Source organism: Elgaria multicarinata, chromosome 9, assembly GCF_023053635.1.
Source record: "Elgaria multicarinata webbii isolate HBS135686 ecotype San Diego chromosome 9, rElgMul1.1.pri, whole genome shotgun sequence".
Classification (NCBI taxonomy): Eukaryota; Metazoa; Chordata; class Lepidosauria; order Squamata; family Anguidae; genus Elgaria; species Elgaria multicarinata.
The window spans coordinates 4,792,375-4,805,414 of NC_086179.1; the positions used below are offsets into that span (position 1 = coordinate 4,792,375).

Sequence of the window (13,040 nt, forward strand, 5' to 3'; positions counted from 1 at the left end):
CCCCAACTTTCCCTGGACAGCTGCCACAAGCTAAGCCGGTCTCCCTTGTAAGCAGTACAAAAGTGACAAAGCTGCTTTATATGGAATCGGATAATATTGCCCTAGATGGGCTAGTAGGTCTGACTGGCAGTGACTTTCCAAAGCCCCACACCCAAGCCTCTGCCAATCTTCCTACTGGAAGAATCAGGGAGGGAACCGTGACCCTCTTACAAGTAAAACGTGTGCTGTAGCACTAAGATACGTGGTCATCAAACAGCCACCCCAGTGCTGCTTTTTCCCATTACACCAGGAGGAGTTTGGGTCTTTCTTGAAAACCGAATTACTGGGTGGCGGAGAAGAGGAAGAGAAATGGGTGGGTGGGAGAGTGGCAGTCCCACCCACTGCAGGTAGAGAAGCAGCCTTGGGGGTGTTGGGGTTGCTGCTCACCACCCCTGCTGTAGATAGTTCCTGGGCTTGCACCAATCCTAGGACCTGACTTAAACCACTCAGTGCATAGTAGCGATAGGCCCTATTTACTCTTAAACTGAAGTCAGCTTACAATCCTTACTTGCTGGGAGTTTCTCATGCACAGGGCAGAACTGTAGCCCCTGAACTACTAGAGGGACCCCTGTGTATTTGCATATTTAGCTTTACTCTTGTTTCCTTTGACCCGTTGGCAGAAGTAATTTCTTTAGGGCAGGGACATCTCTATTTTGGGATGTTAGAAAAGGCTCCAAACACTGGTGGCACTATAACGCACCCCACTACTTTTTGCTTGATATCTGAGGCTAATACCCAAACTACCTGTCCACACCAAAGGCAACCTCTAGTAATTACTCTCCCTCTACCCACACTTTGCGTCAGGTTGCAGCTGCTTTGAAAGATGCACATCCCTGCCTCCCAAAGTTTGACTTCTATTACCCAAAATACATTTCGAGGGTTACACAAAACATGTAGGAAACACCTGCCTTCAGTGCCGGCCTGCTGAGAGTCCTGGCTCTACCCATACGAGCTTGATTGGAGTGCAGCCCAGCGTCTGCCTGCCAGGCAAGTATGATTCTTGCAGAAGGCACGATATTCTGTTTTCATCATATACAGCGTTGAACGCTGAACTCCAAAAGAGGAACTTCAGTTACTGGAGAACCAGATTGCATAAACTGGTTTCAGAGGTATTGCAAGCTGCAATTTCTTGGTGGGGACCCTGGAAATTACGACAAATCGCTTCACGGAATTCTCACTTCCCATGCTAATGAATTCTTTGTAAGAGGTAACGACTAGGGCTGTGCTCCGCTTCTCCTCGGACCGGAGAAGCAGAAGCAGATCGGGGTGCTTCGCCTCCCCTTAAGGCGGAGGTGAAGAGGATTGGGGGAGCAGCGGAGCGGATCAAGGTGAAGGCGGATCCTTCGCTTCGATCCGGAGCTCCGCAAAAAAAGTAAGGGGGGGGTTACTTGGCCCTGCTGCTGCCCGTGCGGCGACAGCAGCAGAGCCAGGTAAGGGGGCAAGGGGGGTCTTACTTGCATCTTTCCGCAGTCCCACAGCTACTTCAACTGAGCCCGAGGACTCAAACAGGAAGACCAGGCTCGGGCTCAGTTGAAGCAGCCGCGGGACTGCGGACGCAGGTAAGGGGGAGGAGGGGGGGTTTACCTGGCCCTGCCGCCTCCGCCGCCTGTGCGACGATTGTGGCAGAGCCAGGTAAGGGGGCAAGGGGGAGGGGGGTCTTACCTGCATCTGTCCGCGGTCCCGCAGCTGCTTCAACTGAGCCTGAGGACTCAAACAGGAAGACCAAGCCGCAAGCGGGGCCTACAGTTCCTGGTTAGCTGCAGGCTCTAGTAAAGCTGGCGCCGGGCCAGGCCGGACGCAGGTAAGGGGGAGGGGGGCTTTACCTGGTGCTGCCCCCCGCTGCTGCGGAGCTCCGATTCGGAGCCAGATTTCCGCAGTGGAACAGAGCGGACCCTAGGTGGATCAAGGCGGGGCGGAGCAGGCCCGATTCACAATTTGCGAATCTGGAAGAGAAGAGGATCGGGGCCCTAGTAATGACCACTAACTTGCTCTCTTCTAGTGTAAAACCGGGAGCATACGTGCAACCTTAAAAATGTGTTCGGGCTGCTAGGATGATGTCTAGAAGAGAAGCATAAGCCAGGAGCATAATGACAAAGCAGTCGCGCATTGGACGGCAGACTAGTACTGGCAGAAACAGCTACAAATTGCCCATTAAATTCCCAAGGGTTTATTTGTGCCACCCCCCTTTTAGGTGCCCCCCAGCGTTTCTGCTCATTTGTGCGTCATCACACAGGGTTTGGAAGGTGCATGGAGTGCCCTCTGATGAAAGGAGGCTGGTGTATGGTCCTGATCCTGCATACTTGCAGCACTTTAGAGCCCCCCCTCCTTTGTCAGGGAGATGCTGGAAGCACTAAAAGCCCCTGTAATTTTACCCCACCTCTCTCTTCCCTCGCTGGGATATTGTGGAAGGTTAAAACACGCTGCTGCAATGTTGTCAATGGGTGAAACAGCGCCACAGCTGGGGTGGGAAGACTGCAGCAGGAGAGGGGGCCGGTGAACAGTCGCTTGTTTGTCTGATCGTGGGAGGGATTACTAGTTTATTTTCAAAATAAGCTACTGTATTTTTATTAACCCACCATGCTTAAAATGCCATCCGACATTTCTCTCCCTCCCAACTACACGCACAATGATTTATTTGTCTGCCGTACAATCTTGAAACCTCCCTGGCACCCCTGTAAGATCTGAACACCCCAGATTGAGCTTGTTCTGATACATGGAAAGTCCTCAGTTTTCTAGTTCTACTTCTGCCGCTCCAGAAGCACACATTTAGAACCAGGAGCTGGATGCTGTACAATTGCACTAAGTTTCCTTTAGCGTGCCTGATTGACCTTTGCTCACACTCAAAATGCAGTATTTAATGAGGGTGTCTGTCCTGGGCTGAGCCCATGGTCCCTTTAAGAGAACATCTTTTGCTTCATCCCAGGGAGAGGGAGAGGGGTTTCTTGTGTCTGAAAAGGGAGTAGCAAGCGAAACACCAAGGCTGCGCTGGGCGAGAAGCGCCTGGCGTCTGATAACGCCTCCCCGGGCTGGTACCGGGGGGGGGGGGGGGGAGAGAGAGAGTAACAAGTTGCAGCTGTGCAATGTCTGGGAGCATTCCCCCCTCCCTTTGGGAGAGGTGTGGGTTGCTATGGGGTTTCTGTCAAGGTGGATCTGGTGACAAGGGGGTCCCAGAAAGGGATAAAAAGCCTAGACACCCAAGGGTCCGGTCTCTTTTCCTGTGGGTGTCAGGAGTCCAGTGTGTGCGTGGCGAGTTAGAGCATCCAGGCCGGGCCGGCTGGATGGCGGAAGCTCCATACGGCCGCTGAGGGAAGGCGTTCTAATTCAAGTGGCGTAAAGCCAAGTCGGAGTGAGCAACAAAGGCGTTGAGTCGCAGAGTTAAATGTTTGTTATGTTTTAGTTCAGGTTTGGGTACAAGTGGGCAAGGGGCCTTGCTGGAGTTATGGCTGGTGGGTGGTTAAAGTGGGGAGCGAGTGCGAATTTAATTGACTTGAGCGTGTGAAGGGGGAGGGGGAGGTATTAGTCCCTGCTGTCCTAAGTGTGTCATTCCTTTGTCCATGTTTTCCCCCAAAACCTCTTACGTGTTTGCCTTAATGTATGGCCCCTTATGGAAGTGTGTAGTGTGAAGAATAAAAGTGTGTGGTCCCTATCTCCAGAGTGTGGAGTTGTTTCCTTGAGAACCCAGACCCTAAAGGGTTAACAAGCGGCAGTGAAGGGGCGTGTGTCTGGGCTGGCTGAGTCAGACCCCCCTTTCTCTGGCTGGGGAATCACTGAGCCAAACCAAGCGATTCCACCACTGTGACCATATGAAAAGGAAGACAAAGCTCCTGTATCTTTAACAGTTTAACAGCTCTGCCCTCTTGTATTTGGTCACTCTAGTATAACTCCTGCAGCTTTAACAGTTGTGACGAAGAGGGAATTTCACCAGGTGCTGCATGCATGCAAATGACACCTGCTGAAATTTCCTTTTCTACGCAACTGTTAAAGATACAGGAGCCCACTTTCCATAGGGTCACCCTATGATAACAGTGCAATCCCATTGCCACTCCCCTAAAAGTTAAGTGCCACTTAACCCAATGGTGCTTACTTTTAAGTAGGTATGTAGAAGACTGCACCTCTTAAAGCTTTTTTGAAGATATTCTACAGGCACAAACCTATGCATGGCTGGCTGGTGCATGCTGGGAATTGCAGGACTTCTTTTATGTCTAAACACGCTTAAGTTTGCACCCTACATCTGTTAAGAATAAAGATACAGGAGCCCTGCCCTTCTTTCCATAAGGTCACCCTAATTTAACTCAGCTCAGTTGCTAGTTTTGTGCCTTCCAACAGCACAGTGCAGTTTGTCTCAGTTCCTCTGAAGCAACGTGCTGTAAAAACTGCTTTCCTGCCGTGCTGCGGCTCTCTACTCTGAGTAGGCGGGGTGGTGTCTGCCTTGCACAGGCTGGTAATTGGAACGCAGATGTTGCCACTATTAAGAAAAGCGGTGTTGGGGGCCTTCCAACTGCAACTTTATAGGAAGTATTGAAGTTCCTGCTGTTTCCTGCACTGTCTAGGCTTCTCTAATAGGGCTGGTATTGCTAGAGTAGAGGAGTCAGGGCAGTAACAAGCAGGGCCGTGTGTCAGAGGCAGTTCCCGGGCGTAGAACATCCTCTGCCTCTACTGGCCTCCAAAAGGAAGAGCTGCCACGAGGATAGCAGCTTGGCCTGCCCCTTAGTCATGAGGTTTCTATAATTCACAAGCAGCTTTTGCACATGGGGGGGGGGGGGGAGGAGAGGAAGCGGTGATGATTTCCCTGGGCATCATCAGATTTTCCCTGGAACATCTGCAGGGAGAACCAGATGTTGCCACAGCAACACTTCGGCAGCACGTCCCTCCTCCATTTCTTTCCCCATTTTGAGATTCTGCTAAGGAATGGGCGGCAGCCACACGGGGACTCAAAGCCCGCAGGGGGGGGGAGACGTGCCAGCCTCGACCTCGAGACCATCTTCTCTAGGGAACCAACCAGACCTCGGGCGAATGTCTGCTACCGCCAACGACTGCAAGGCGTAGCCGTAGCACCTTCCGCAAGCCGACCGGGTGGATGAAGAGTGAATCAGACCACAGCACAGAACTTTTTGTTTCCAGAAGTTGGCTTTACTTGGCAGTACAGAAGTCATCTGGAGCCTTTTCCAGACAGGACCCCAGGCTCCGTCAAATCAATACTGCAGTGCAGTTTGGTCCACCCGAGAAGCCAGACGAGGTACGCCGGGGGGAGGGGGGGCAAGGGGAGGGGGGGGGAAGAAAAGAAATGAAGATACTTGCACACACCTTGCCTGCTTTGGAGTTTCGTTCTTGCACCAAGTTTTTTTTTTCCTTTTTATTATTAGTATCGCTTTTAAAACACAAAAAGCCTTGTGGCACAGTTGTGTCCTAACAGATGTAAACGGTTTGAGAAGCTTTTAGTAAAGGGGGGGGGGGAGGCGCTTAAAGGAGGAGGAGAGCACTGGGTAAAAACCCTACTGTGTGGCTACAGTTGCTGTGGGCTTTGGCCATGATGCAGCTCGCCATGAATTTAAGACGAGATGAGAAGGGGCTGCTTGGGATGAGCTCCCGCCCCCCCAAGAGGGAGGGGGCAAGGTTGAAAGACGAAAGATGGACAGGAGGGGACCTGTCCCTTTCACTGAATCAGACCCACAGAGGGCTACAAAGTTTCAGATAAAGGTAACAGGAGGTGTGTGGGGGTTTTTTTTGGCTTGCACCCTCCACAGCTAGGTCAGCGAGAGAAATTTAATGTCTGCTTATCCTTAAGTTAGCAACAGTTAGGAGTCAGGAGTGTCAGTATCCGCCAATTTTGACACAGCAACCTTGTTTAAAGAATAATTAACACATGATTATATCCAAAGAGGGAAGGAGCATTTTTTTTACCAGTGCAGGACTCTTTCAATCTCAGAGATATGATTACAAAAAAAGCAGGCCTTACAATATTGAACTTCGTACGGTGCTCGCTCAAGTTCCTCTGTGCATAAACACCGACACCAGCCAATTTAGAACTAACTTAAGACTTAAAAGCACCGTTACTGCTGGTCTTCCTCTCCGTAGATATCGTTCTTCTTCCGTTTCATCTCTTCAAAGTCGAAATCTGACCCCATCATCCTCTTGTAAATATCTTTGATGTCATCGCACGTCGTCTCAAAATGGGTGGTTGCATCATAGGTGCGGGAAATAAAGATCTGGAACGTGAAAACCCGAGGGGTTTATTTCGAAACCTTGCCCTTCCCAGCCAGCCGGGGGGGGGAAAAAAGAAAAAGCACACATCTCCCAATTCATACAAACCTGGCTCTCTCTGCCCAGGTCAGTTGGTGCAAACAGATCGCAGACACTAACAAACCTAGGAGGAATGTTAAAGGGGAAAAAAAAATCAGTTCAGGAATGTTTAAGACACAGTGTGGTAGACACAGACTCATGTGAATCTACTTTGTCAGGGCAGGGGTTCGAATCACTTTTCTTCAATGGTGGAAATAAGCGAACCCGTTATATTCAGTGGGAGAACTCCTGCTATGCAGGAAGGAAGTCCTCAGGTTCAGGAACCGGCCTGATAGGACAGAGGAAAGACTTCGGGGTTGTTTTTAGAGCCGTCAGTCAAAGGACACAATGGTGGCCGAGATGGGCCAGTGGTCTGGCTAAGCGTAAGGGCGTTCCGCATGTGTCTTTCGCTGCAAGGAGATGCCTTGGGATGGTGCTGCGTACATTTTCCTACGCCAAAGGGATAGATCTACGTAGGGAGGCACACTTGCTGCTTCCCGTACCCCCAAAGTTATTTTCTCAACCTCCATTTCTACCTACACGTGTGAATAATGCATGGGTAATAAAAGGCCTACCGCACGTCTGGGGCTAAGGGCTTCGCACCAAACAGTAGTTCTAAAGGCCATCCCAGGCTTTACGCTCTTGCAAATGCAGCGTGCTCGGAGCCACACAAAACATTCACGCGGCCTCACGCAGATGGCGCCTAGGACATACATGCTTGATTAGATAAGCCATGATGGAAACTCTTCTCTCTATATGGGTGGGTGACCTCCCCACTTCCCGCTCCGGGGCCTTTCCTCTGGAGCTCACGCGCCCGCCTCCTCTAGCATGGTGTGGGAGCCAATACAACAAGGCTGGAGCGACTGAACACCGCAACGCCTGCAGGCCGCCTTACTTCTGCTCAATGGGTTCAAGGAGCTCCAAGGCAGGCTTGATTTCCTTTTCCGGGTCGTCTGTCTCCACAGTAGTGCTCACGATGGCAATGTACTTCCCTTGTGCTGCCACATTGTGCGCGGATGAGATCATGCAGACGTAGATGTCTAAAAAAAAAAAAAAAGACGCAACGGTGCAGGAGTTAGCAGCTCAAGCTGTCGCGTTTCCCAAGACCTCCCGCCTTCTGGGGAGACAATAACAAGGCCTGCCAAGTAATCCACAAAGCTTTATTCCTTCACACCAGAGTCTCACCTCTAGGAACTTTCCTCTAGGCAAAACTATGCAAACTAAGAGAGAAAACTGTCCTTTCCAGAAGAATGGAAAGCCCTTTCCCAAAACATGTTAACTTCAGAGAGACTGGTTGTGAGACAACTTCTGGCGAGATACTAGCCGGGCTGACTTTCTCTCACCTTCCTTTAGCTCCGCCTGTTTTAGTCTGCGGCATACTCTAGGATCGGCTAACCTCTCTGTGCCCTCCCCCTCAGAAGAATACTGGCTTCCCACTGACTGTGTGTTGTTTACGCTTGAGGAGATAAACTCTGGAGGAGGTTCATTTCCAGCTGGTGAAGAGCTTGTGAGAGCTGCCTCCTCCACTGGTATATAATCTGGCATGTTTCTGGCGCCATCTCCTCTACTTCAGAGTCTGATTCTGATTGATCGCCTGAAACACCTTCCCCCAACCCAAGGGGAGCAGGGCTAGACATGACACAAGCCAGAGACCATCATTTCTCCTTTCATAGTTCAGACTAGATTAAGATTTGAACACAAGTGGACACACACTACCGCCCAAGCTTTGAACAGCTGCTGCTGCTGGATGGATACTGGCAGGAGACTCTGGCTCAAGGGATGGATGCAGCTAATGTGACCATATAGGAAGTGGGGTCAATCTAGGGGTATCTGCCAGGTCAGGGGCAGCAACCTGGGGCCTTCTAGATATTGGCCCTGCTGACTGGGGGATTCTAGGAGTGGTAATGTAAAACATCTGCAGGGCACCAAGTTACCAACTCCACCATTCGAGGATAGCTCTGAGGACCAGAGAACGCGCTGAAACAGCTCACAGGATCCAAACCAGATCCATAAAGGGCTCAACTTACTTTCCCATATCTAGAGGTAGCGAAGGGACTTTATCCAGTAATGTAAAATCTTGATTTGTATTACATCCTAGTATGCAAGTGGCATCGTAGGACACCCAAACATCACTGCTGTGACTCACAAGGGCCGCTCCAGAACCTGAGTGAGACTTGGAACCCAGGAATGCAAGGTTTCCAGCGCCTAGCAACATGCACAGCCTTAGGAGAGCATGTTTTACATCAATTCCTGCAAAATCCACTTTGTTAGGCACAAAAGTGCTGCAAATTCATAGAGATAAGGACGTGACCTTGGATCCAGTATAAATATAGGTACATCTCAACAACTCTCAGCTACTTTGACCACTGAGCTGGCAGAGCGTACCTGGAAAGTTCACTAAATGCCTCCAGGAACCACGCACTAGAATAGTCTCCACTAAACCCAAGACCACCCTACAACGCAAACACACTAATGCAAATTCAGGTTGGGGGTCACTCATCTATGAAATGAACCATCAAGAAGAGCCTTGATGAAGGTAGTTTGCGGGGGGGTGGGGGGTTCCGTACGCATCCAGAAACTGAGAGTTTTTCCAGATTTACCTGATTTCCTGTTAACCTGGTTCTGGGGAATGATGATCTGACACGAATTGGCATCATTTGTGTTCTTGATTGGGTGGCTCAAGATACAGATGACCCGGATGACTTTTCCGACCTTTTTCACTCTCTCTGGGACGTAGCTGGGGTCACAGATGAGCTGCTTGCAGCGGGCAACCTGCAGGGATTACACCCAAGTTTAGCAAACCAGCGACTTCCAAGGGCACCAGGAGTTCGGCAGTAAAAGTACCAGAAATGGCCAAGCTAACAGGCGGCCCATGGAGCTGCCTCCCGGTTTACGGTCTGCTCAGAGTGCGCACATTGACCCCTCACTGCCTTTTCCAGCCTGCAGTGATGCATCCAGCCTTCTACACCTAAAAGAGCACCTTTTATCAGCTTAGGTTGATATACCAACTGCGCCCTTATCTGGACAGAGATAGCCTAGCTACAGTGATCCATGCTCTGATAACCTCTCGTTTGGATTACTGCAATGCGTTATACGTGGGGCTGCCTTTGAAAACGGTCCGGAAGCTTCAACTGGTACAAAGCAGGGCAGCACGGTTACTAACAGGGACTGGCCGGCGAGATCACATTACACCAGTCCTTTTACAACTTCATTGGCTGCCAGTCCAGGTCCGGGCCCAATTCAAAGTGCTGGTATTGACATTCAAAGCCCTAAACGGTTTGGGGCCAGGTTGTCTGAAGGAACGCCTCCTCCCATATGTACCTGCCTGGACCTTAAGATCATATACAGGGGCCCTTCTCTGTGAGCCCCTGCCAAAGGAAGGGAGGCAGGTGGCTACTAGGAGGGCTTTCTCCACTGTGGCACCCCGGTTGTGGAATGAGCCCCCCAGAGAGGTCTGCCTGGCGCCTACACTGTACTCCTTTCGTCACCAGCTGAAGACCTTTTTATTCTCTCGGTATTTTAACACTTAATTTTAACTTAAATTTAAATTTTAATGTTCTAACTCTGTATTTTAATCTTATATCAATTTTGCTGCATGGTCTTATCCTGGTTGTGCTTTTTATACTGTATTTTGTAATTGTGCTTTTAACCTGTTGGTTGTTTTATTATGGCTTTAATTTTTGTGAACCGCCCAGAGAGCTTCGGCTATTGGGCGGTATAAAAATGTAATAAATAAATAAATAAAATAAATACTGCTTCTAAGCCTTGGGGCGAGAAGACCAGAGCCACTCAAGCTGGCTGCTTTCCAAGAGATGGACTGCTGAAGGAGGGAGCGATGCTTCAACAAGAAGGAAGCGCCATGGCGTTTCCTGGCGGTAGCGCTCGCCACCACCACCGCCACCACTCGTCTTCAGAACGGGCTGGAAGGACACCTGCCTGAAACCCTGGCTAGCCGCTGCCATTTCTAGTTCACAACTGTGTACTAGATGTACCAAAACTCTGACCTGATATATAGAAGCCTCAGAAACACAGGTCTGCTGCAGCAGTCAAACCTCCCCCGTCTTTTTCCTTATAAGTGTAGGAAACACATCCCACAGTTTAACTTTTATAAACCGCCCAGAGAGCTTTGGCTATGGGACGGAAGGAAAGGAACCTCTCGCGCAAGCACTTGAGTCATTGCTGACTCCTAGAGGGACGCCTGCTTCCGCTGACGTTTTCTTGGCAGACTTCGTAGCGGGGTGGTTTGCCGTTGCCTTCCCCAGTCGTGGCTACCTTTCCCCCAGCTAACAGGGTACTCATTTTAACGACCTCGGAAGGATGGAAGGATGAGTCGACCTGAGCTGGCTGCCTGAGAACGAGCTTCCGCTGGGATCGAACTCAGGCCGTGGGGAGAGTTTTGGCTGCAGTGACAGCCGCTTGCCACTATGCGCCACACGAGGCTATCAGCTATGGGGCGGTATATAAATGCAATAAATAAATAAACTACCGTATTCCTTCAATTCTAAGACACACTTTCCCCCCCCTATAAATATCTCTAAAAACGGGGTGCGTCTTAGAATCGCGGGTGTGTTTATCATTTCTTAGACTCAAAGCTTTTTTTTCTGTTGGTGGTACTGAAATTAGCGTGCATCTTACAATCGAAGAAATACGGTACCTCACTCATTACTCATTCCAAGCAATGTGCAATGCTAGGGTGGTGGTAGTGGTGGTGGTATCCTTTCTACCAATCCTCCAGAGCGAGTGAGGGAAGGGGGACTCCAGAAGTGACGCCGCAGGGCTCTCCTGGCCTTTTGCAAGCTTGACACACCCATTGATGCGATCCGCAGCTTCAGCTTAGTCAAGATACAGCAGCAAATTTACCAGGGCAAGAAGATGCCAGAAGCAGCATCTTTAGATACGAAGAGGGAAGGGATATTTGGGAGGTGGGAGTGGGCAGGGAGGCCCACGGCGTGCAGAAGGATGTCCCTTCTACACGACATGCTACAGGACGGTCATTAAATAAGCTCCACAGACAAATTCCAGGCAAGTGGCCGGGTTAAGCCGTGGCAGTAAAAGGAAAAGCGGCGTTTCTTGTCATGTATGAAGCGCCTTCAAAGAATGGTGGGGCTGTTATGTCAAAAGGAAACCAGAGAAAGGGGATCTGAATCGCTCTAACAGCCCGAAGGACTCGAAAAGCCGCTTTGGGCCCGTGGCTTCCAGCCCCGTTTTCACATCCTTGCTTGGAGGAAGATCGATAGCAAATAGTTCTGAGCAGATGAAAAACAAAAGCGTCACTGTACCTCCCCTTCAGATTTCACTCCAACCACTTTGCCGTTTTCTACGACAATCTCTTCAATCGGTTTGTTCAGCATATAGGTGCCTCCGTAGATAGCGCTTAGCCTGTCAACGGGATACAAGAACAGAGACATCAGTTGGTGAACTGGGGTTGATCGCAGGCTCAACAGGCAGAGCCCCAAGGTTACTACTGGCCCATGCAACAACTCCACTTCTGCCTACAATTACTGCATGCCAGGAGAACTTCCTCCTCTATTGCTACCCGCACCTCCAAAGCGGAGGCCAGGCAAAGGTCGAACGCACCGGACTAAAAAGTTGGATTAGGCCAGATTCAGTCAACAGGAGTTAGCTCAGGGTCCATGCTGGAGTCTTTACAGCATATCTGAGGTCGGAAAAGCTTTATGCAGAAGGTGCTGGCGGATCTATTTTCTGGACTGCCTTACCAGAGCTGCGAGGCTTTACTTCAGGGATATGTTTGAAACAGACAAGCGAAGCAGCGATGCCTTTCCTTGCATGCAACTCTGCTGAGGGGACAGTCGGCCTGCTTTTGAGGTTTGCAGTGACTGATTCTCCTCCATGAAATGGGCCTACTTTTATTTAAACTTGTATCTCGCTTTCTCTACATTCAAGGCGGTTGTACTGAGGACTACCAGCAACACAGTCTCCCCACCTAATCATTACAAGGCGGGTGGTTGTATCCTCCGGGCAAAGGGGACATTGAGCATTCAGAGGGCAGCTCCACAATCCCCTACAAGGCGGGCTACTGGCTTCCGCACGGGCCCCGCGCCCTCCGATTCCTCACCGAGGAAAACCATGCCCAGAGCACCACCTACCAACAGCATACCTTCCCCACTCCCAACTCCACGTGATTCCTCAGCCAGCTGGCTGCAAACTTCCACAGGATTCGCCGGGGAAAAGCAAACGGAACGGGAGGCCAAGCGAAAGGGAGGAGACCAACATCTGAACAAGCAACTTATCAGAACCGCCAGCCCAAAAGCGCCTCACCTTGCAAATCCCTGGGGCAGCTCTCCCAGGCCATAAAGAGGATACAGGTAGGGGCTTTTGCCGTATCTAGCGAGGGACTCGCTGTACAGTTTAATCCTGTTGATTGTTTCTTGGCAAGGTTGGTCTAGGTAGCTGAGAGAGGGAGAGAATGTAGAGAAGCAAAGGAGTAATGAGTAGCAGCTGTTCAGACACTTTCCTTTGCCACTGTCTTTGTGCGTTTCCCAGTATTCACCCCCTAGTTCTAGAGCGGGCCCCTTCCGTCTCTTCAAATGCTTCCTCACTAACTCAGCCTTCTGTACAGAACAAGGTCACCTGTGAAATGTCCTGGCCTTAAGGCCAAAAGACCCCACCAATGTGTTGATCCTCTCTGCAATCGCAACGAAGATGAAGCTGGTGCTCAGGGGGAACAAACTCTGCACAAGTGGCCGGGTTAGTTCTACACT

General features: G+C 50.4%; 1 protein-coding gene across 1 annotated transcript in view; it reads right to left on the reverse strand.

Moving 5' to 3' along the window:
* Positions 1 to 5,147: 5,147 nt before the first annotated feature.
* The window catches only part of GDI2 (GDP dissociation inhibitor 2), a 36,014-nt gene continuing 28,121 nt past the window's right edge, over positions 5,148 to 13,040 (reverse strand). The window contains exons 6-11 of the mRNA XM_063134503.1: positions 12,598 to 12,729; positions 11,598 to 11,697; positions 8,919 to 9,090; positions 7,214 to 7,358; positions 6,349 to 6,403; positions 5,148 to 6,245 (exon numbers count right to left, since the gene is read on the reverse strand). Coding sequence (XP_062990573.1) covers positions 6,090 to 6,245; positions 6,349 to 6,403; positions 7,214 to 7,358; positions 8,919 to 9,090; positions 11,598 to 11,697; positions 12,598 to 12,729 — 760 coding nt within the window. The 3' untranslated portion in view covers positions 5,148 to 6,089. The remainder of the gene's footprint in view (positions 6,246 to 6,348; positions 6,404 to 7,213; positions 7,359 to 8,918; positions 9,091 to 11,597; positions 11,698 to 12,597; positions 12,730 to 13,040) is intronic.